Source organism: Egretta garzetta, unplaced genomic scaffold, assembly GCF_000687185.1.
Source record: "Egretta garzetta isolate BGI_Z169 unplaced genomic scaffold, ASM68718v1 scaffold856, whole genome shotgun sequence".
Taxonomy (NCBI): Eukaryota; Metazoa; Chordata; class Aves; order Pelecaniformes; family Ardeidae; genus Egretta; species Egretta garzetta.
The window spans coordinates 97,103-121,176 of NW_009260099.1; the positions used below are offsets into that span (position 1 = coordinate 97,103).

Genomic DNA, 24,074 nt, shown 5'->3' on the forward strand with positions numbered 1-24,074 from the left:
TTTCTGTTCTGTGTCACTGAAATGTCTCCTTCCCTTGTGTCAGTGGAAGAACAAGGACGATCCCCTTTCTGGGACACTGTCTCCCAAGGTACCTGATGGGGAGGAGGCCATGTACTCCAACATTTAGGTTGGCTTGTTGGCCAGGATTCTTGGGGTTTAATTTCATGATGGGAAAACAGAGCAATCTTTATTCATTCCTGCCACTGTCTAATGTCTTAATTTCTTTTTGCTTCAAAATTATTTGAGGTATTTTACCTCTACTGAACATAAGTCCATGACTTGAGGAATGTTGCACTTTATTCAGTTTCAGATTTAGCTGGAATGTCTGGACCAAAATCGCTTCACTTTAGGATGTTGCTGTACCTGAATTGCAGCAGATGGAAGATAATGTGCTTGCGCTCTGACCTCCCATCCCTGCTTACTTTCCTAAGTTCGATAGTGAGGGATAGCTAGGAGGGGATCCTTGGTCCCTTGCCTGAGGACCAGCACTGAGGACCAGAATGCCAACTGAGTCTGGAACAGCTGCACTCTGGAAACAGCAGACATCATCAAAATTTCTAAATATTTAACTGGAACAAGAAAATTGCTGACCTGCTCTCAGCAAACAATGGTGAGCTATAAACAATGTGTGGTTTGTTTTTTTATTCAGACAGTTACTCCTTCATGGAAAGTGTCAAGCATCTGTCTACAAGGAATAACAGATGATGTTATGAATGAGGCACTTCCTGTAGAGTCAGTTGCTTTCTGTGATGGTACACTCTTAGTGTAGTCAAAATACTAGACTGTACAGAGGCTGGAAGACTTATTTGCCAAGATGAAAAGGGAGCACATGTTACTGAGGTTTTGAATGGCCATGGTAGTGTTTTGTTCTAGAGAGGAAAGACTGTGTGTAAGTCTGCAGCATCTACCCAGTACTAAACTAACCTCAAGTAGTTGGATGTAATTTGTTCCATTGCTGTTGATTTGGAGAGCAAATCTGTAAATGGCTCTTGTCTCAGTTTGTGGATTCTTAGTACATAATTAACAGAGCATCATGCATGCTAACCTAAATGCTGATTAATCCTCCTAGCTAGTGGTTCTTAAATTAGTGAACTTCTATATAATTAAAGATGTGAAAATAGAACTTCAACTTCTTGCTCTTTTCATATGCTATCCCTTTAAGGCTGTGCCATGACAAAACTATTTACCATTCCACTTCAAGCTGGAAGGAGGAGTAGGTTTGGAGTTGAAATATGCTGACCTTCATGACTTCTGCGTGACCTTCATATTTCCGGAATTTAGTATCTTGATTCAAGCGCTACTAAGACTCATTTCTGTTCCATTCATTTAAAATCTGACAACAGTAAGGGCCTATAGCTAAGCATTCAGATCAGCCCAAACCAGCATTTTCTGCAAATGAAACATCTGTTCTCTCCTTCTATCTGGGTCATGATAGATTGTATCACACACTTCAATACATTATCTTAATATTGTGGTTTACATCTGTAATATTACTTCTCTTTGTGTTTAACTAGTGTTGATAAGACTGGCTCTTTACAGAAGTTAAGTATGGTAGTGGCTCTTGACTTACCTTAAACCTCTAATTGTGAAAATACCTTGATTTTTCAAATAGACAATATAATTCATAACAGTGCTATTTCTCAATCCAGATACAATTAACAGCCAACTGGATATATACAGCGACCTGGCCCTCCTTCAAAGTTAGCTTTACAACTGACTCATGGCTACAGCTGGTACTTTCCATAGTAGATTATGACTTGTTTGAAGACTCAAACTGTGAGATGCTGTAACTAAGACAAGTGGAGGGTTTGTGGATAGATATCTAAAAAGATATGGATGATTGAGATGCGTCACAGAAACAAGATGCTCCTGAATTGGTGACTTGTGGGAAAAACAAAAATCTTATATGAGATATTATCTGTCACAAAGTTTCATCAAAATGAACATGAAGTGTGTCAGACTATTGCTATCTGAATATTTCCTTAAGGTTATATTAAACATGTTAATTTTTAACACGTGGCAGAAACTTCTTTTTACCTGGGGAGCAGTAACTGACTTGATATTGGCATGTTCCCATACACTTGATATTGGCATGTTGGGAGCTCTGTTGTACACATGATTCTCTTAACTGTGGCTATGTGCCTGAGTAATGGCCTTGGTTTCCTCTGGTGCGATTTCTAGTTTCTTCCTCTGCAATATCAAATGTGTACTTAGTATGTACTAGATACATAAATCCAAATATGAACTCAACTTTTTTTCTTACAGGTTAGAGCTCAGAGCATCTCCAAGAGTTTAATTTGATATAAGCATCAGATACAGATGAAGAGCATTGCTTATAATGTTTGGCTTTTGTGTTATTGCTCAGTTTATTTAAAACATAAAAAAAAGTCGCCACAACAGCACGGATTTATCTTAAGACTCATGGGGTTTGTGTTGGTGTTTACAATGGCATACCCAGAATAGCTAAAAGATACACCATCAGCCCCTTTTACAGTGAGACACAGAACAGTTTTGGAAAGTATACAGGCAGTTGCAATTAAAGCATGAGGATAAATGTAGCATATATGCCAGATGGAAAAACCTTATGACTTGGGAGCTGTGAACCATCATTTAGTAGGCAGTGGCAGTTCTGTCTGAAAGCAGCGTTTCTACTTGGCTGTAGAAATAGTTAGGTGTGAGTAGCTAGGGAGTGGTGGAGTGTCAGGTAAGGACCAAAATAAGCAAGAGTTCACTAGTAGCGTAGGCTAAAGACGCTATATCTCACTTCTGAATGAATAATAAACGATGCTTTTCAAAACCCTTGTACAGCATTTCAGCTTCTCTTTTTTTCCTCTTGCTTATGTTCACTTTTGTAACTTCTGTAGCTTGCCTCCGAAGCTCTGTGTTAGCTTCATATCTCACTGGTAATAGTGACTCTTCAAAGGACATGTTAAACATGGTGGTGAGTACCAGCAGTGGAGGATTAATTTGAAGTTAAAAGAGGGGAACCAAAATAACAAGATTTTTCCCTACTAATGAACTAGAAAAACATCTTAGTATAGTAATTTGTCAAATCTGGCATAACAGAGTTTTCAGCAGAAATATAGCTATAAACTATGTAAATATCCTGTGATACGTAATATCTTTGAGCTAGTTTGTGGTTTCAGAAGTAGTAAGATCTTTCTTTTAGATATCTTTCACCATTAGTGAATATTCTAGGCATGTTTGCTCTTGCTTTAACCTGCCTGGCCCAGTGCAGCCAACAGCCTTGTCACTGCACAGGACATGAAGCTGGCAATAACCCTGTGACCTACAGCAGAAATTAGTATGGTCGCCTCAAGTCACTGCCTGCTCTTTCTCTAGTACTGATGCATGAGGAGTTGTAAATTTAGTAAGAAGCACAGACTTTTTCAAAATATCCCAGAAGAAAATCAGTTCTGCTCCTGACACATGACTTCCATTTTTATTGTAGAAGAATTTTTTGTTACTTCAGTCAGTCCACTTCCCCTGACACCGGAGTCCATGAGCAGAAATCACTGAACTACAGCAATCATCAACTCTTAGTGTAGACTGAAGAATAAATGCATGATAAATTAACCAGAAAACATGAAAACCAAAGCTAGCCAGTGTAAGAGAGGAACATGCTACTAAATATAGTTTCCGCAGGCTTTGTCTTAAAACCTCACAAATCCATTTGCTTCCCTTGCCAAAATCTAACAGAACTCTTGCTTGTAAGCTGATTCAGTAACTCCATGCTTTCAAACAGTATTTCATTTATTCTTGTGGTCTTCATAATCTTCCACAAAACACGTGGATACACAGCCTAAATCTCACTGAGTTGGCTTTCATGGCTTTTAGACACACAGAGCTGAAATGTAAATTATGCTACCAAACTGGAAAAATTTTGTTCTTCCCCTACTGCTTAACTTTTTTTTTGGAAATAAAAAAATGGACTTCAAGCTTAACCTAACTGAAGCTTACTGTAGCAGGAAGAGTAACAGAAGAAGAAAAAGCTTTCTCCCAGTTGTTTGTGGTATCCCTGATTTGTCTTTCAGCCCTGGGAAAGCTGTGATCTCAGGATAGCTAAGATTCCTTTAGTGCGAGCTGTATAAATCTTAGACACCTCAAATATTTTCAGCTAAGCTGGGTAAACAGTCTAAAATAAAAGCTAGCAAGCAGGACCAAACTTTGCATAACCCTCATTGTCATGCTTTAAATATCAATCTGTTGGATTAATAAGGTTGCTAGATAAAAGGAAATAATTTTAATTCCAAAATTTTTCTCTAAGTGTATATTCTTGTTCTCTAGTTCTGTAGAACCTTTTTATATTTTGCTTACATTTGCATAAAAGCACAAAATACATAAGGATTGCCTTAGGTTTTGAAGAGACCTAGGGAAGCTGAGTACTAAGTGTGTACAAAATACCCATCGGGGTCAGATCAATTCTCTGTGGCAGCAGTGATGAGAGATGCTATTTAGGGACCAAAGAAGCACAGCTGTCTGTGGGCCATGTCCCTTCTGTTCCTCTGCCAGGAGGAACTCTGCCTCCTCCAGTAAGATCAGGAATGTTGGAAGATACATCCTTGCCTTTTCTTTTTTATGTCTTTTTCAAGAAGTGCGGGCAACAAGTTCACAAATAATGGCTTTTCCTAAAGGTACCCGCATAGGATTCTTGACTGTGGGTCTTTCCCCTCCCCCCCTCTCCCACCTTCCCCAAGTAGGTATAGGTAGTATTTATAACATGTAATCAAAGTGTTAAGTACTAGCAGTACCTAATCTCTCATCTGCTTTTTTTGTGGGTTTTTTTAAACAGGAATATGAACAGAATTTAAAAGCATTTTAGGACTTGACTCCTGATGGGCTGGATTTTGTCTTGGCAGGAGTTTTTGAAGATTCACACAGAGAAAGAAGGAACAGCTGATGGCTTCAGAATCCACGGTCCCAGAGCAGGCAAAAGAACATCTGATAAAGGGAAAAAGGCGTCAGCAACAGCAGCAGCAGCAGCAAACTAGGTCTTCCAACAGAGTTGAAGATGACATCTTTGTATTTGAGGCAAATGAGGCTTGGAAGGATTTTCACAGCTCTCTTCTTCACTTCTTTGAAGCTGGAGAGCTCTGTGATATTACACTGAAGGTGGTATTATCACACATCTATTGCATTTAACAGTCTGACGATTAAGCTATGAATAAATGTGCTGGAGGTGGCTGTGAATTTGGGCAGGGGTGTGGAAGCTGCAGAATATCTGTTGGATCTGAGGCATCTCTAGATATGCTCATGGGGTTTTTTATTTAGGAATTTTACAGCTGAAACAAGATATTGACAGTCCGAGAGAGGAAGTACATGACTTTGACCTCACCCAAACGCAGTTGTGCAATTTCAGCTCGTTGTAGGTTCTTTGTTCTCACAGTTTCATCTGCAATATTATCTCTATTTTTGCATTCTCTGTTGCTCTGCTAGATCTTTCCTGGCAAGCAGGATTTCTGGAACAAATCTAACTTCCAGCATTCTCAAAGGAAAAAAACCAAACACCCCACAACCCAGGCAATTATGTTCTACAGCTGATAGGAGGAGGAGGACGAAACCAGTGTTATGATTCTTGCATAGCATTGCTTTAATATATTCTTTGTAACTCAGTTCTATATTACTTGTATATTATCATGATCACAATAAATTTGTATCTAGCATCTGTAACAGTGGTTGCCAGCACCTACAAATATGAAGTATTGCATAGCTAGACATTTTAGTAGTGTGAGATAGTTATTTAAGAAAAAGAGATGAAGCATAGCTCCTATACCAAGAACAAATAACAGATGCCTTTAGGAGAAATTGTTTGCCTGCCACTTTTACTATTAGATACTAACAGGGAAAATCCTTGACAGATGTTTGTCCCTGATCCCTCCTCCCCCCCAGTAGGCATCTCATCTTTCTAAAGTGCATGGGAGACGGTGGAAATCTCTGAGAGGAAGGTTTCTATCCCTTCCGCCCCGGTGGACAACAGGAGTAGAATAATCAAGAACATTTTTCTGTTCTGCTTCACAGCAGATATTAAATTGCCTGTTACCAGGCACTGACCAGGCACTAGATGCAGCAGCAAATAGGTCCAGTGGCTCATAACAGTTGAGCTAATGCTCACAGGACACTGGATGACAATACTGAAGCTGATCCAGATAGCACGAGAGCCGTGAAACAGAACTTGCCTGAGAGCTCATCATCAGGTCTTTTTACATCTGTCATTTTAAAAGCTGTTTTGGGGAAGAACTCTTAACAACCCTGCTCTTCCCTTTTCTTGACCTTTTCACCCACCCTTGTGATAAAGGCAGAAAGTCTTATATTCTAAATGTAGTTAAACGCATACTTCTGCTAGGGAAACTTGGTTTGGAAAATACACTTTACTGTGGCTGTAGTTTAACTTACCCTAAGTTAGGCTTGTAGTAATGTTCATTTCTATTATTTGTGTGGAGCTACTTTGGTAATTTAAGAATATTAGATTGCATGAGTTGGCTTCCAGTCCTCAAACAGAGAATATAATCTGGGGAGGCTAGAGCAACCTATGTACTTCTTATCATAAGGCTTCCTAAATCAGTGATTTTTCAAGTAACTGATAACTGTATCTTGAACTAAAAATTTCTGTAGTGCTCAGGCATTTCTCATGTTTTAAGAATAATTACTTCTGTACTGAACTTTCTGCTTTTGTGCATGACCTCTGATAGTGACCAATTCTGGCATTACTGATTTTAACTGCTGGCACTCAGAGGGAAACTCTGATTTTGAAATACCAAGAACATGCTAGATACTTAAAATTAAGCAGATTTGGGTAATATAGTGAAGCCACTTAATGAAAAAGAAAGATCTAATTAGAGAGTGAGATGATGAGCAGAAAAAAATCTCTGAAGGTGAGAATGGCCCAGGAGCTTTCCCTCATATAGCAGACCAGCTGGTAGCATCTTTTTGCATCAGTACTATAATTAGTTGGAGTGCTGACACTGTAACAGTGATAAACCGTGGAGCACACAGGGACACTTCCTCTGCTCCAAAGAGTTAAAATCTGGAATTCACCTGCTGTACTACTACTGTCATATGAACAGTTCCCTGTTAGAAGGCGGAGAGTGGCAGATGCATACCATCTGCTTTTCTCCTGTTGGTTTGGGTTTTTTGTTCATTTGGTAGGTCCATGAATTGTTCCTTCTGGAGTGATCTATGTAGCTCCCACTGAACCATCCATCTTTTCCCCTTTTTTAATCTGTGTACTCTTCATGTGTGTTTGCTTTCTGTACTCAACTTATAGCTCACCAGGCAGGTTGTGCTTGTGTTGATAATCCACACCTTTAAAAAGGGTAGACCAATTGTGTATTGAATCAGAGCTAGAAAAAATCTCAAATTTATCCTTTATAATTTAATATCTTTTTTTTTTTTTTTTTTAAATTGCAAGACAGCTCACTGTAACACCTTCATCTGAAAAGGAACATGTAATTCAAGTCTGTCAAGGAAACTGGTTGCTAAACTTGGCCATCCCTTTATGTTGGTGCAGACTGCAGAATGACAAAGGCTGTAAGAAAGCACTCCTGCAACACAAATAAGTAGTGGATTGTTCATTTACCTTCAGTATTTATATTCTCTTTTAATGTAATTGAATTCTAGAAGTTTGTAATTAAGTGAAAAGCTTATTTTGTGCTTTCTGATCAGAATTTTGAAAAATAAGTTGTTTTTATGGGGAATACTCTATCTTTTGTGGCTAAACAGCTTCTAAAAATCTTGAAGTGATTGGTAACTTTTAATAATCCCTGTAATAGCTGTTAGTACCATGTTTTTACATGAATTTGCTTCTATAAACAGCATTATTAATTCCTCAAGAGTAGTAAAAGTCCAGAGGTTTAAATTAAGTAGTCTAAAAATGTCACTTTACAATTCCCAGCTTCTCAAAATCTCTGAATACACATAAACCATACAAGTGCCTGGCTCTGTCCCCCTGTCTCTGAGATGCATCTAGAAGGTTCCTAAGGATGTTTCATTTAAAAAATAGGACATGGCTCTTAAGGACAAGCAAGTTCAGTGCCTCAGTGCTATTGCTTCCTTGTGTTATGGCCTTGCCCTAATCTGGCAACCAAGTTATAAATCAGTTCTGCTTGGGATACATTGATCTAATGTCAGAAGGGCAAATGGAGTTAATTTGTTTGAACAAAATACAGTAGCTCAATGCATATCGAGTTCAGAATTTTTATTTCAGCTTAACTGTCCATCCTTTCATAGCTGAAACTGACATTCCAGTAAAAGATTGGGGGTTTTTTTGTTCTTTTTTTCAGGTTGGTTCAAAGCTTATCTCCTGCCACAAACTGGTGCTAGCTTGTGTTATACCTTACTTCAGAGCCATGTTTCTTTCGGAAATGGCTGAAGCCAAGCAGACATTGATCGAGATCAGGGACTTTGATGGCGATGCAATAGAAGACCTAGTGAAGTTTGTATACTCCTCCCGGCTTACTCTAACGGTGGATAATGTCCAGCCTCTTTTGTACGCTGCTTGCATTCTTCAGGTGGAACTGGTAGCAAAGGCGTGCTGTGAATACATGAAGCTGCACTTTCATCCCTCCAACTGTCTGGCAGTCAGGGCATTTGCAGAGAGTCACAACCGCATTGACTTGATGGACATGGCCGATCAATATGCTTGCGAACATTTTACAGAAGTGGTGGAGTGTGAAGACTTTGTGAGCGTGTCACCACAGCACCTCTATAAACTCCTGTCCTCTAGTGACCTGAATATTGAAAATGAAAAGCAGGTTTACAATGCTGCTATCAAGTGGCTGCTAGCCAATCCACAGCATCATGCTACATGGCTGGATGAAATACTTGCGCAGGTAGGGCAGATCGAGGCACTGGGTGCCTGTCTCATCACTGGTTTACTTGTATAATCAATTGTTTCTACTTAGGTAGATCTCATGATGAAAAATGTTCTTGGCAGTTGGTGCCTCATCTGGTATTCACAGTTGTGAGTCGACAGTGGAAGCAGGTTAGGTCTCTTGACTATCAGGAAGAAGTTGTATTCTCCATGGCTGGGGGGTGGGGAGCCAACAAAAGGCTGCATCTGTGTTAGAGCAGAAACTTCTTAGATTTACACATACTGGAGAACATAAAGCCATCATTTCACTTGGTTTGATACTGCTACATCTTGAAATGCTCACTTTCCTTGCTGGTAAGTATTTGTACTTAAGAAAGGAGAGCAAAGCTGTTGAGGAGGCTTTTTACATGGCTAGGAAAGTAAAACTGTAACAGAAATGTGTAACATCAAGTTGTGCTACTTCTAGAATGTTCTGTATATTTAATTAACAAAAGACCAAGATGTGTTAGCCCTATGAGCAGGCTAGGAAACATATGCTAGACCCTATGATGCTCACTACGCAAGCACTGCTGGTTACCTGTAGGATCCGAAAGGAGTTTGCCCTTTAATCATCTAGACTTGATGCGCGTCCAGTGCTTTTGAAAGAAATACATACAGGTATCGTGAGGTCACCCAGCTGAACTTACTTAAACACCCATCAGACCTACTCCTCTCAAAGCATTAGGTACTTCAGTTATTCAAGCTCCATATGTGCTGGTTATGGGAGTTTAAAATTTGAGACAGGTACGGAGAACCTATGATGGGGAGGAGGGGGTTACATGCCATGTGCTGCAAAATGCCCTATGTATTTTAGCAGGTAGGATCAACTATGCTGTTTCAGTTGTCATTGAACTCCAACTTGAGTATTTTGCATTTGGCAGAATTGCTAATACTGGTGTCATGTGCGTAATGAGAGGTCCACTAACATGCTGCTGTCATTGTCTTCATGCATCATTTTTTTCACATTTCCTGGTAAAAGATCACAACTGTTTATAAACTGTCTTCCAAAAAACTTGAGTTTCATCTAGACTAGCATGAGGTTTTTGGTACAGAAAACTTCTTTAGTACACTATAATTAGATTTACAGGCAATATAATTTGAGATTTTTAAAGGAAAAAAAAAAAGATTGATTTTTATTGCCCAGTTATGCCAGCAGATAAGATTAACAGCTTTAATTCATGGAAACCAGACTCTAGAACGAAGCAATGAAAAAGTAAACCTCTTCCAGTAAATATGGTTTATTTGCCAGAGTATATGGAGCCGTCAGTTGATTTGGACAGTATTGCTAGCAGAAAACGACTGGGCTTCTCAACAGTTATTATTCACATCATAATCAGCCTTACGTGTTTCGCTGTTACAATGAGGTTCTAAATTTGTCAGCCTTGAGTGCAGGACTACGGTGGTGCTTTTAGTCAGCCTAAAATAAGCCAGGCCAAAGTAAAGGAAGAAGTGGGACTGAAAGCAAGTGGGTAAGGAAGAACCAGTAGAGACACTTGCTTACTTGAAGACAGGGATACTTCTCAGCCATATAATAGCACCATCCTGCTGCTCTGAGAAGCACTGGAGATACTGGACTTCACCATTGCTGCTGACCTAACTGAGAGCTGCTTGACAGGAAGCTTAGGAAGTCAGGTGGTGGTTTACTTCTGTTCCCCCCTCCTAATACTTGTCCCACCTTTGTGCCTGATTTTACTTCATATTGTTCACTCTGTCTCTCACAAGGACAAATGAAAGGTTTGCCGAAATAAATGACTGTGGGGAGAAGGACATTTAAAGGCAGCCTTGGAGAGGCTGACCTTATTTCAGATCTGCCACATCACCGGACATTGCTTTGAGCAGCGTGACTGCTTGTAGCCTCACCCAGAAAGAGCCTTCCATTCCTCAGCCAGGTCACCAGCTCTCTTCTAGGGAAACACAGGAAGGATTTGGGGAAGGAAACAATTAACTCTCAAGTTTTTGGTTGGTGGTTTTTTTTTTGTTTTGTTTTTAAAATCCTGTAGTCTGTGAAGTCCACACTAGAGAAAAGTGTTACTATATTAGCAATACCTCCTTAGCTTATGGACAGTGATCTGCCACCCAAAGAAAATGAGCCCTCTTATGCTGGCATAGCAATGAGCTGAAGATGCATAACCTCAGCAGACTAACCTGACATGGGCTATCCTGGTAAAGTCACAGATGCTGCCTGCGTCTCATGCTGGGCAGGCACAGTTGCAGGCAGCGACACTGCTCTTTCCTCCACTCAGCCTGGGCCAAGGGACAGTTCTCCACTGCTGCTTAAATGCAAATGGTTGTAGCGAATGTTTGTCACTAAAAAGAACTGTTCATACTGCTGTTACTCTGGAAAAAAATATGAAAGCAGCTCTTTTTAGTGACAGGCGTGGGTCTGGCAGCTGGCTCAGAAACTGCCATCTGTTGTGTGTGCGTCACTGTGCATGGTGAGACTCAGTCAGTTCAGCCAGTTACTCCAACTGTGTTCATTTCTGTCAGGTTCTGCTGCCTCTCTTGCCCATTTGTTTCCTTATGGGTGTTGTGGCAAAGGAAGAGATTGTCAAGCAGAATCTAAAATGTAGGGATTTGCTGGATGAAGCAAGAAACTACCACCTTCACCTGAGCAGCAGGGCAGTGCCAGACTTTGAGTACTCCATTCGCACAACACCAAGGAAGCAGACTGCTGGTAATTAAATGTGTGTCTGATGATTATCCAGTAGGGAGTGGTGTGGAGGAAAGGCGGCACATCTGTGCAGGGTTAGCTAGCTCAGTTGTTAATGACTTAGTAACTTAATGCAAAATTGGGAAAGCCATTGTGTACCTCTTTGGTAATTAGGTAATATGTGCTGTGTTTTCCTGACTTTAGCAGTTGTTTTATTTCTTTAAAGGATTATTTTTTTATCCTGATTGGCTCTAGCTGTGCTAAAGCTAGAACTGTTATGGTATGACCAGGCAGTATGCTCAAAGCTATACTAAAAACAGTGGACACATCTTTTGGTGTGAGAAGGTTGAGCTAACTTTTAAACTCTTAGGCTAACCTACACCAAAAGTAAGTGATGCAGTATTAGACTGCAGATCCTCATTTTTACATTATTATAGTTAACAAACAATCTGTTTATCTCCCTAAGCAAAATTGCAAAAAGCATATTTAAAATATGTATTGCTTTTGCAAGAGCATAGATAGTTAATTGCCATAGCAGCATGATGAGCAAAGGCTGAAATATAGGATGCAATTATGCAGGGCAATGACCATGCCCCTTGAAATGAAATTCGACTTCTCCCAAACTACGTAATTTTCAGTTCACCCTGCTGTACAACTTCCATCTTCCTTCTAGTTTTCTGGAAACCTGTTTTGTCTTCTTCAGGTGTGCTGTTCTGTGTCGGTGGTAGAGGTGGATCAGGTGACCCATTTCGCAGCATTGAGTGTTACTCTATCAGTAAGAACAACTGGTTCTTCGGCCCTGAAATGAACAGCAGGAGAAGGCATGTGGGTGTGATCTCTGTGGGAGGTCAGTAACCCAATTCAAGCAACCCGATTCAAAAGGCACTTGTTTGCTCCTTTTGCTGGAATTGGTGCTTTTACTAAATAAATCTGTGTTGCAATGGCTTAACTGTTGGATATTTTTCAATTTAGTAAAGCTGCTTTGCCATGAATGGGTTTTTGACTCTGAAACAAGCTGAGAGCATGCTTACTGAAAAGACTGCTGCAAACTGAGACAGTTGAGGTTGTTCAGCCTGGGGAAGGCTCCTGGGAGACCTTATTGCAGCCTTTCAATATTTAAAGGGGGCTTATAAGAAAGATGGGGACAGACTTTTTAGTAGGGCCTGCTGAGATAGGACAATGAGTAATTGTTCTAAACTAAAAAAAGGTAGATTTAGACTAGATACGGAAAAAATTTTTCATGATGAGAGTGGTAAAATACTGGCACAGGTTGCCCAGAGAGGTGGTAGATGCTCCATCACTGGAAACATTCAAGGTCAAGTTGAATGGGGCTCTGAGTTGAAGATGTCCCTGCCCATTGCAGGGGGAGTTGGACTAGATGACCTCTAAAGGGCTCTTCCAACCCAAACTGTTCTGTGATTCTATGAATTGTATATAGCCTCTTGCCTTAATAGCTGATTTAATTTTTTTTTTTAATCCATTAATAAAGAAATGGCATTACGCAGCAGAGTCACCCAGAATTTGCTAATACTGATCCTAGCTCCCCTTCATACTTAAATCCATACAGGCAAGTCACTAAGACCATAACAGAGCAGACCTACATCCCTACCTTTATTTTTGGGTCTCTATCATAATCTTCTGAAACCATGTCTCTGCAGTCCAGAGCAGCTTAGCACCCATGATGCAACTTCTCCTTGTACATTGTAGCCCCTGTGTTGCTGCAGCAGAACAGAGATCTTCCCCGCCCTCTGAAAATCTGGAGAGATTGATATAAATGTCCCAAACTGATCTGACCGGCAGTATGCAAATTATGGGAATATTTTTTTTGTGTATGTATCTATCTCAAGCTTTCTATAAAAGTCCAAGTTAGAACAGATCTCTGGTTGAGTTCAGCATATAAAAATATAAAGTCTGTACTTATTAAAATCCTGGTACTGAAAACACTTGAAAACTTTAACCTTTATTTGAGCTTTTAGTCTCCATATAGGCAGGGATATTACGTAAATGAAAACTGAAATGTTAACAAGCAATCTCTGTATCAAAAGATGTGTATGTGTTTTAGGTAAAGTCTATGCAGTAGGTGGACATGATGGAAATGAACACTTAGGAAGCATGGAAGTATTTGATCCTCTCACAAACAAGTGGATGATGAAGGCATCAATGAACACGAAGCGGTATGTGTCCGGTGATCCAAAATTTAAGTCCTAGTCTATGATTGATATATCATTTCTTGCTGATGTTGAAAAACATCATGCCTGTCCTGCCTTTTTTTTTTGTTTTGTTATTATTTTGGGGCTTTAAGCTATCAAACACCTTTACTGGCTGTAAAGCAAATGCAAATCTGCATCACATACATGCATATATCACATATTTGCACAAACACAAAGTTGTGTATAACATACTATTAAGTATTTCAGTGCAAAACCTGCGTAATTCCTCTCTCTAGGAAGAGGCTCTGGCTGGTAACATTGATTGTGTTTATGCTTTGGCTTTCTTTTGTCACTCTATTATCCTTTTCTTTTTTTTTTCTGTTTTGGGGGGGGCTGGCTTCTGGAGCAGAGAGCTCTTCCACTCCAGCTGAGCTTACATTCTGACTGGTTCTGTGAGGTTTTTTTGCTCTTTTTAAGAATAAGCAAAATAACTGCCAGCAGAACATGCACAGTGAAATACTTCATGCCCAGAAAACCAATAGCTGTCTATGTTTTTGCCACAAAAGGCTGGAAGCACTAAAACACTGAAAGTCCAATCAAGGATTTTTCTTGCCTTTTGACATTTAAGATTCTTTTAAGGAGCTACTGGACTCACAGATCTGTAATTTTTTGTTTCTGCTGTCATTTAAATCAACCTCTGTAATTCTACAATTCCATTTTATTTGTTGTTTCTAAAAGCATCATGTACAAGTAGGAGTGAAATACTAAGTCCTAAAGTTATTTGTAGCTCTGACCTCATCAAAGACCACCCAGACTCCTAGAAGTGGCTTTTTCCTCCTCTTCCTCCCTCCTGCCACCTGGGGTGGTGGCATATTCTCGGCAAATATCAGCCCAATATTTCTGTGACATTTCTTGCTCAGTACCTCAGTAAATGAAAGGGCTGCTGTGCCTTGGCTGTGCTCCACTCCTCCTATTCAGGGAGGCGGTGTCAGAATACTTAGCTGAGGAAAAATTGCCACCATTGATGGCGTCTATGTTATCTGTCATATCTCTGTATGGTGGGCTACGATAAGCCCAGGATATTGCCACAATGTATGCTCCTGCCTAGGTATCTGCGCACCTGCCCTCTGTGTAAGGAGACAAGAATGTTCTCAGTGAGATGTGTAAATCATCTGTCTTGGTAGTTAAAGCAGAAACTTAATGCTTACATCCTAGGCCATACTTTTAATTTTGTAATACTGATTGTATTTTCTTAGTGGTAGATTCAGTAGAGAAAAAGTCTGACAATTATTTTGACACAGACTTGATAAAAAAATAACATAAAGAAATTGCAATTAAATCTTGCTGGAGTTCAGTCACCTAATACCCAGCACAGGCTTGCCTTTTAGTATGTATTACTATTGCTGTCTGAAAAATGGATCTGGGGCCCAGTGTGCAATGAGTCGATTGTCACACACTCAGGAGAGACATTGCTTATTTATTTTAGGTTTGTGCAATCCTGAGTGCTAGGTGGTTTCCCATAAATCAATCATCAGGCACACCTCAGTTAACACACAGCAGCGTTTTATACACTCAGAGCAACAATTATCAGTTATTTCGCAATCACACTTTATCACTTTTGTGTCTTACTGGTTCCCGGAGGCTTGTACACACTTAAAGCTACAGTATGCTTTCTTTGTACTACACACATTCTGTGAGGAAGGGTCTTCCCCTGGGCAAGGGTCTTTTGACCTGGGGGTCTGATTTTTAGTATTAGAATGAGGGTAGTTCAGTTGAGGGTACATGGACCTTGGGCTTACTTGCCAAGTTTCAGATGTTTTGAAAATGTCTTGATTAGCTGTCCTTCCCAGGCCTACCTACTTGCTCCAGGATGTCCTTGTTCTAAGAATGCTAACTATATTTTTCTGATTACAGATGATTAAATGTTCTTATTATTTTTTATCAAACCGGTCTAAATTTCCAGGTTAACCTTAAACAATATCCTTAAAGCCCCCAAAAAAATAATTCCCAAATTGTAGCAGCAGCTAAACCAAAACAAGCGGGTTTTGGTTTTCCATCAGATTCAATAAAACAAGTGAGGAGGTGTAAAATTCAGTACCGAGATAGAAAAATAAGTAACTAACTGAGACAAATAACTAATAATCAAATAGCTGAGCATGTAAGTAGAGGACTTAGGTAACATTCAGTCAAAACATTATTCCATGCCGCCTACCTCTTCATTTTATTTTTTTAAACAGGATCTTTGTTTGCAGTCTAAAAATATTCTAGCTGCAACAGCCCTGTTCATGGAGCACACAGCAATGCCTGGGAAAGCTGAGGTGAAGTTAAGATAAAACTCTAGAGCCCCTCTATCTAATGGGAGGCTGCAAACATAGCAAAGAAAGACTTTCAGGATAAAGCTGAAAGACTGACACAGGTGTGCAGAGGGCCAGCCACGGTTAGTGCTCATTATTTATTAAAAACTTCACTTTTTAAATTTTCATTACTTTTTCCACATAGTTTGAAACAGGTACTGGTCAGGTAACACTGCATGTGATGTGTTTCCCCCCCCCCCTTCCCTTTCCTTAAGTATTTGCAGTGAGGTATTGATCCTATGGTTTTTCTTAGGAGAGGAATTGCTCTTGCCTCCCTTGGTGGCCCCATTTACGCAATAGGAGGTTTAGATGACAACACTTGCTTCAGCGATGTGGAAAGATACGATGTTGATTCTGACCGCTGGAGTGCAGTCGCCCCAATGAACACGCCCAGGGGAGGAGTTGGCTCCGTAGCCCTTGTGGTAAGTGACTGTTTCCTCCCAGGTTGGGGCCAACTGAGGAACTGACCTGCTTTTCAAATCTGCTTTTACAAGGCAGAACACAAGATTTTTAAACAAAATGCAGCCTCTGGTCATAAAAATCCTATGGAGCTGTGCAAAAGGTGAGGCTATTTAGGATAATACTCATATGAAATTGAACTGCACGCCCTGTTTCACCGGTATTTGAGGTACTGGGAGCAAGTACTAAGACCCTTCTAACAACATGAGGCTAATGCTTCGTGTCTCATTCAGAAGACTCTGGCTTGTCATGGTTACTATGTTTAAAGGTACTGAATGCATCTGCACTTTAATTCGCCTGTTGCCACATATATGCCGCAAAATACCTGCAACGCTACATAACTTTTTCACTTCTTTAATTACAAGTTGTTAGATAATTATTGTCTGTTATTGGAATTCTTAAATAAAAGCAAATAATTAGGGCTGTGTGGGTATATCATGTTTTCCTATAATTTTAACATTGCTTATAAAAAGCTGAGTAAACGCATATACATTACAAATAATCTTTCTCTATACAACTGTTTTCCAGAGCCATGTTTATGCTGTGGGTGGCAATGACGGTGTAGCATCTCTTTCCAGTGTGGAGAAATATGATCCCCATTTGGATAAGTGGATGGAAGTGAAAGAGATGGGTCAGCGAAGAGCTGGCAACGGTGTCAGCGAGCTCCATGGCTGCTTGTATGTTGTCGGTGAGTAGGGATGTAGCATTTTGTAGTGCTGTTTCTGCCAAGTACTGGCATTTGGAAGAGGCTGTTGTTGCTAGAGGAACGGGAACAGATAGACCTGACCTGTACTTTGTGTTCTTGGGCAGGAGAAGAAAGCAAGCGCAACCAGGGCACGCTTAACTGAAGGTATGTTAGCGAGGAAATAAAAAGCAGTTCCTAACCCACGTTGCAGGAGGGCTATCCTATTCAGAACAATATGTCTATATAGAAAAATACTCTCAAGACTCACTAATCTGGAGTTTCCTTTTAGGAAAACGATTCTTAAGTTCACACACTTTTAAAGCACTCTAGTTCTGTTTTGAGTGTAGACAACAGTAGCTTTTTCGCATGGTGATTACACTTATTCCACAGCATGTTGTCCTAGGTCTGTCTTGTTCTGCTCTACCTTGCATTCACCCGCTTTCCCGAGGGAGGAAGATGCCAGGTAGGTATGGCGTAGCGATAGCTGCAGAGCTCTGCCTTGTGGTGAAAAAAGTTCTGAGTAAAATGCTTCTCTGACAGCTGCCCCAGCAAGGGGAATGCATCACTGAAGTCTTACTTGTGGAATTTTTTTTCCTAGTCAAGTATTCAGCAATGCTGTAATTTGAATACCTGGTAAGGGTGTGTTTTGCTTAAGCCAAAATAATACCATCCTTTTCAGGTCTTAGTATTTTTTCTGTTCCAAATTAGAAGCTGTTTCATTTTAACTATGTGTAAGATGAATTCAAGGAGAAAAAGAATAGAAACACCTCTCCTTGCAACTTGAAAGAAGAAAACTGTCACTCTTGGTGATGCCTGTAGGGTGACAGGAGGGAGAGCTGTTAGATTAATCTTTAGGAGCTTGTAATATTCATGTAAAGAAACAGAGCTGGACACTAGCCCACTGAGTGCTGAGAATAGCCTGATAATGCCCGTCCTGGATACCGCCAGCAGTAGGAGTGGCTAAAAACTGATACTGTGGTGATTCTTTGCAGGCGGCTTTGATGACAACTCTCCACTGAGCTCGGTGGAGCGGTTTGACCCACGCAGTAACAAATGGGAATACGTAGCAGAGCTTACAACTCCAAGGGGTGGCGTTGGCATAGCGACACTGATGGGTAAAATTTTTGCAGTTGGAGGTCATAACGGCAATGCGTACCTGAATACGGTGGAAGCATTTGATCCCATAGTGAATAGGTAAATTTAAAAATTTTTATTTGGCTTAGTAAGACAATGAAATCTGCCTATATGAAAACAGAACATAATAGAAATAGTGTGCAGCAGGAGTCTATCTGTAATATCCATGACTAGCGATGTAGGAATGCTGCTTACGCCACTGGGTTGTTCTTGTAAATATTGAAGCACCTCCTCCTCTTCTCCATAGAATCATGGAATTGTTTAGGTTGGAAAAGACCTTCAAGATCATCAAGTCCAACCGTTAACCCAAACCTGCCATCCCACCACTAAACCATGTCCCTAAGCACCTCATCTATCCTTCTTTTAAATAACTCCAGGGATGGGGACTCGACCACTTCCCTGGGCAGCCCATTCCAATGCTTGACAACCCTTTCGGTGAAAAAATTTTCCTAATGTCTAACCTAAACCTCCCCTGGCGCAACTTGAGGCCATTTCCCCTTGTCCTATCGCCCATTACCTGGGAGAAGAGACTGACCCACACCTTGCTACAGCCTCCTTTCAGGTAGTTGTAGAGGTCTCCCCTCAGCCCTTCTCCAGACTAAACAACCCCAGTTCCCTCAGCCGCTCCTTGTAAGACTTGTCCTCCATCCCTTGTCCTCTTCCCTTTATTCAGTAAGGATCTACCTTCTGGTTGTGTCAATCTGATTTTGCACTAAATTTACCAGAGAAATAATACGAATAAACCAGAGGGGTGTATTTTTGTGCAGAGTAAACAGCTAGGTTGTAGAACAGAATTTCAGACACAGAAAAGAAATTTTTGCGTTGCTCAGAAAGGACAGGAACTTACTTTTCTTTTTTTCCTCTACCATTTCCTTTAGGTGGGAACTCGTTGGCTCTGTGTCACACTGCAGGGCAGGGGCAGGCGTGGCTGTGTGCGCTTGTCTCAGCAGCCAGATCCGGGACGTGGGCCAGGGATCCAGCAATGTTGTTGACTGTATGTGAGCTCTGCTGCCTCTTCCAGATTCCAGAGGAATGATATTAGGGAGGCACCGCAGAACTTTGAAGCACTGTGTTTTGTATGGTAGGTTAAGAAATAAAACCAATACTGCAGCCAAGAGCTGCAGTCATCCCATTTTTGAGAAGTTGTAATTTCAGAATCATCTGAGGCAGCTGTTGCAGGGACTCATTATTGAACTGTGAGGAAAGAGAGCAGCAGTTAAGTGCTTGCCCAACAGCCCTGCTACATGTTTTCTGGAGGACTCGAGTGCCGTTTAATATAACTTATTTTCAGGAATGTAGTCTTAAACATTTCTTGATTGTACAAGAGCTTTGTAACACAAGTTTTAGAAGGTAACAACTAAAAGATAACTGGAACAGAGAAGTTCACTGCCCACCTCCCAAGGGACTGCTGTTAGCAGTGGAAGCCGCAGGTACTCAGTCTGAAACCCGCCTTTCAAAGTACTTTCTCAAGCTAATACACTTGTTAGAAAGCTGAAAAGATTCTTGGCCTGAGTTTAGCCACTGGAATACTGGAACACTCAAGTCTTCAATTAAATCTGTTGTATCTATCCCCTCCTCAAAAGGCAATTTCTGTTGAGAGGTCATTCCTGAAGTAACCAGTGTAATTTGTCCTACTTTGAGATGATAGTGTGTGGGCTTCACACATAGCTGGAGGCTTCAGTGGTGTCTGAATCAGAAAATGGAAACACATAATAGAAGTTGCAGTATTCTGCAAAGACCTTTAAATACAACTCTAGGAGAAGACATCTCCAATTTCAGTACGCAGTAGCAACTCTGTGGTAATTCTAGAGGTACTGGCTCTTTTAAGACAGTTAAGCCAGGAAGATATAGCCTCAAAACAGGTTGATGACTTAAAGCTTACCTAAACCAAAGAGAATCAGCAATAAAAAGAACTGGAAATAAACCAGTACTTACATCAAAAATTGAAATAGGAACTTGACAGTCCTATGTACAAAGGCATCTTTTTATGCAGTCAGAAACCCCGAATTTCAAGTAAACTTCAGCTGGAAAAGGCTGCAGATTCCTGTTCCTGCATCACATTGAGCAGACCGGCAACTGACAATCCTTTGTGACCAAAGTTTCACCTTACCAGGTTGTTGCAGGTGACCAGGGAGAGCAGCAAACTTCTCTGCATTCAGTACCAGGGAAGGGTCAGGATAGTAGGAGCACAAGGCACAGTCATGTTTTGCTGTTGAGTTACTGTCACTTAGCTTTTCTGTTTTGAATGGCTTGCACTTTGATAGCACCCAGGAACAAAGTGAATGGTACTGTAAATAATGAAACATTGCAATAAAACATTTGTATTTCAACACACCTGGTATTACTGGAGCATGCTATTGTAGAAATAGGGAAACATTACAACTTTGGGTGGTTTTTTGTTTCTGCAGAGTATAATTCTCAACAAAAAGCCTTTGTCAGCAGGGAAAATCCTGCTTTGCAGCCGTGACCCGTACTGCCCTGCTACCACCCTTGCCTCTGTGCAAGGATGTGGTCACCCTTGTGGTACTTCTGGCTCTTAACCTGGCTAGGAGGGGTGGAAAGAAGAGGTGCAGGTTCCCTCTCTGGAACCGAATAGGGTCGACGTCCTGGCTAGCAACAAGAAAACTTGAGGAGGGAAAAAAAAAAAAAAAGCAATTTTTCCACAAAGAAACACTGGCAGCTGGTAACATTCCTCTGCTTGGTGGGACAGTGCTAGTACCATGGGGGCCAACCTGTGCGTAACTCACACACTCCTGGACCTGTTCCGAGGGGAAGTAAGGGTACAGCGAATGCACTGGGATTCTGGGCAGCATGGGAGGAGCTCTGCTGTTGACCCCGTAGCTGGAAGTCAAATGGTACTAGGTCTGAGTACTAAGTCATTACAGTTTGTTGCCACAGTAATCTTTTTTTTTTTTTTTTGATACTTTGACATTATTATCACATTACTAGCAATAGCATTTCTAAAAAACAGTTCTGCACAAAATATTTGTAGTTCTGGTGCCATCTAAGATTAATAGTGGCCACCATTATAGTGGCAACAGGATAATGATGATAAAGAAGTAACACCCGCCCCCCGCACCGAGGCTGAGGGAACAGAGCAGCCCATCCTGGCTCCCCATGGTGAGGCAGCCAGCCTGGGGCTGGCTCCCACTGCATCTTCTAATTTAAAACTAAACCAGGATTTGTGATAGCGAAGTCTTTAAACATGAAATCATTGCATCTAAACATGATGCACATCTGATCCCAAATGTGGAATTGTTATTGCTTCTGTTAATGTTGTTTTTCCTGCATCTAAAAGCCTTGACCTCACCCATAAAAATCATAAACCCATTAGAGCATCCTTTAAACACAAAGAAAAAAACATTTTTGAAGAATCAAGCGTGGTCACAGTTACTCAGATCAACGCTTCCAGCCTGCTGATTTTAACCACGTCATGGGCTTCTGGAAGCAAGACCAAGACTCTGGACCACTCCTGACCAGCCCCCTTGGCCATGCCGCTCCAGTCACACGCGTACAGCCAGCACTTACCCTGCTGCCTGCTCACCCCACTGCCGCCCCAGCTTCCAGGAGACGCCACCTCCCCGTCTCAGCTCTCCCACAGCAGCCCTCATGCACCACACTGCTCCTCATCTCAGGACTTGGACTGGGGCTTCCCAGTTCCTCCCAAATCATACCCCTGCCAAAGGCAGCGCATAAGCTGCTGTGCTGCCCACAGCCATGTTTGTCTTTGGGAAATTTTGGTCTGAGCACTTTTATGCATGGAAGAGCAATACAAAATAACCCTTTAAGTTAGATTTCTGATTGCTACATTAAAACAGTAATTTCTGATTTCATTTTTTTCAGGACACACCCTAATATCCTAATGCAAGGATCTTGCATCTATTAGTGTTTATTTCAAGTTTGTAAAATACGTCCATTCAAAATAATCTTAAAATTCCTACCTTATTACTTACGCTCAGAGGGGATTGTGAGAATTTGGCTATGCTTTCACAGCTTTGAATACTTTTTAATACTGCTGTTCCCCAAAGGCACCTCATTCCTAACAGAAAACTGCTTGGATGAGACATCCTGCTGACATATTCTGATGTAGATGCAAGACTTTAGAAGCCGCTGCACATGCTACTTGCGTATTTCAAAACGTAAACAAGAGATATGCATGCATTCACAGTCCCACCAGAAAGACTACAGACTTTCCTCCCATTTAAACAGCAGCTGAGAGAAAATTATTTCAGTGAAATGTCCGCCTGTAGAGGGGGATGCAGCCTTGCAAGTAACCGATCCTTTGGCGCAGAGGGCTTTGCGCACACCCTGTATTTGTGCAACAGGCAATCCCCAAACGGCCTTGGGCTGCTGCGCCCACAGAGGCAGGAGGTAACCCTGCTCCCAGCCAGGCGCTGGAGGGATCCATGCCTGCCTCTGGGATCTTCCTTCAGGTCCGGTGGGATTTGGGGGCAGTTATTCCAGTGTCGGTGTTGTGAACTCTTGTAGCATGCATGCATATAGGGCAGACTGAACGTGTCAGAAGCAATTTATTCATCAAAAGCAAGGATCTGGTAACGCTTCTTTTTTTAGAGCCATGGGAAGGTAATTAAATAAAAGCACAATTGCCTCTGTGCAATTGGCCTCTTCCTCTATGCTTGGTCTGACTGCATTCAAGTGCCGGCAACAGAGTCGCAGACAGTCCAGCAGCAAGGCAGCTATCAAAGCCCCAAGAAATGTTATGAGATCGCTTTGCTCTCCTGAACTTTTGTGCACACTTGCCTAAAATCAGGCTACCTTCCTGTGTCCCACCTGCACTACCTCAGCTCTGTGTCTTACCTCTGCTTGCATAAACATTTTGACTCTGGAGTGATTCCATCTCTTCTAGGAGTTGGAAATGAGCCCATTTTATTCACGTCAATGGGCAAAACATCTACAAACGGCAAACGTCAAGGAGTGGGGGGCAGGCCTTGCCAACTCAGGGAAACTCCTGAGTAAATAAAGGTTTGTTACAGATGGAGTGCTCAGAACGCAACACTGATTGCGCAGCTTCCCAGCAACTCCAGCCCAGCGTAACCACCCTGAACCACACTGAGAAACAGAAGTGGTTGCGTTTACCTCATTTGCTGCCTGTCCGCTCTGCCTGCTGAAGCAGCTGTAGGATGCTCAGCGTGATCTTGTGTGATGGGACCATGGCTCCGACATGACACCAAGTGACACTGAGACTCGTTTTGCAAACAAGTTGTCATCAGGCAATAAAAATTCAGCCAATTAGCCTGCTCACACTTAGAGAACAAATGCCTGGAAAGTCCGTAACTCCAGATCACTCCCAGTTAAATAGGGCTTTCTATCTTCATTTAGGCTGAAACCGCTTTTAATTTATTTTCAACATCGCTGCAGTGCACAGTTCTTCAAACCTAAGTACTTTATTCCAGATGCTCCACTTAAATTCTTTGCTGGCTGCCTTTACCACATCCGTATTTGCTTTCTAAACCTTTGCATGTTCTCTCGACTGGAACTATCAGCAAATAAAGCACTCCTAGCCAGGAGATGAAACTTATATTTGTAATTCTTTCCTGGCTCTGTCAGCCAGCTTGGTGTTGCTGCCACTTCATGGCATTTTAATGCAATTCCTTGGATTCCAGACTGTTTTGTTTTAAAGCTGTTCCAGCACATACAGGACAAAAAAAAGTCACCAGGCAGCTATGTAATTTCTGCCATCTAACTTGTCTGGGCTGCAGGGGTTGTCATGTTCCATCACTTCAAGCAAAAAGCCCAAGCAAATACCTACCTGCCCTAAGTTTTATACTGAAAC

At 41.3% G+C, this 24,074-nt stretch overlaps 1 protein-coding gene across 5 annotated transcripts; it reads left to right on the forward strand.

The window, feature by feature from the left end:
* Positions 1-492: 492 nt before the first annotated feature.
* Positions 493-23,110, forward strand: KLHL8 (kelch like family member 8). 5 transcript variants are annotated; one of them, XM_035896824.1, is made up of 10 exons: positions 493-610; positions 4,860-5,112; positions 8,280-8,828; positions 11,336-11,522; positions 12,202-12,345; positions 13,561-13,672; positions 16,256-16,424; positions 16,990-17,149; positions 18,139-18,340; positions 19,159-23,110. In XM_035896824.1, exons 2-10 carry the CDS (start codon positions 4,900-4,902, stop codon positions 19,280-19,282), a joined length of 1,860 nt encoding a protein of 619 aa, XP_035752717.1. In that variant the 5' UTR covers positions 493-610; positions 4,860-4,899; the 3' UTR covers positions 19,283-23,110. The 5 variants fall into 5 exon arrangements, with proteins under 5 accessions (XP_035752717.1, XP_035752718.1, XP_009639660.1 ...); XM_035896825.1 differs by lacking the exon at positions 493-610 and adding an exon at positions 2,882-2,941; XM_009641365.2 differs by lacking the exon at positions 493-610 and adding an exon at positions 2,910-2,941 and having other exon boundaries at positions 4,793-5,112.
* The last annotated feature ends 964 nt before the right edge of the window (positions 23,111-24,074 follow it).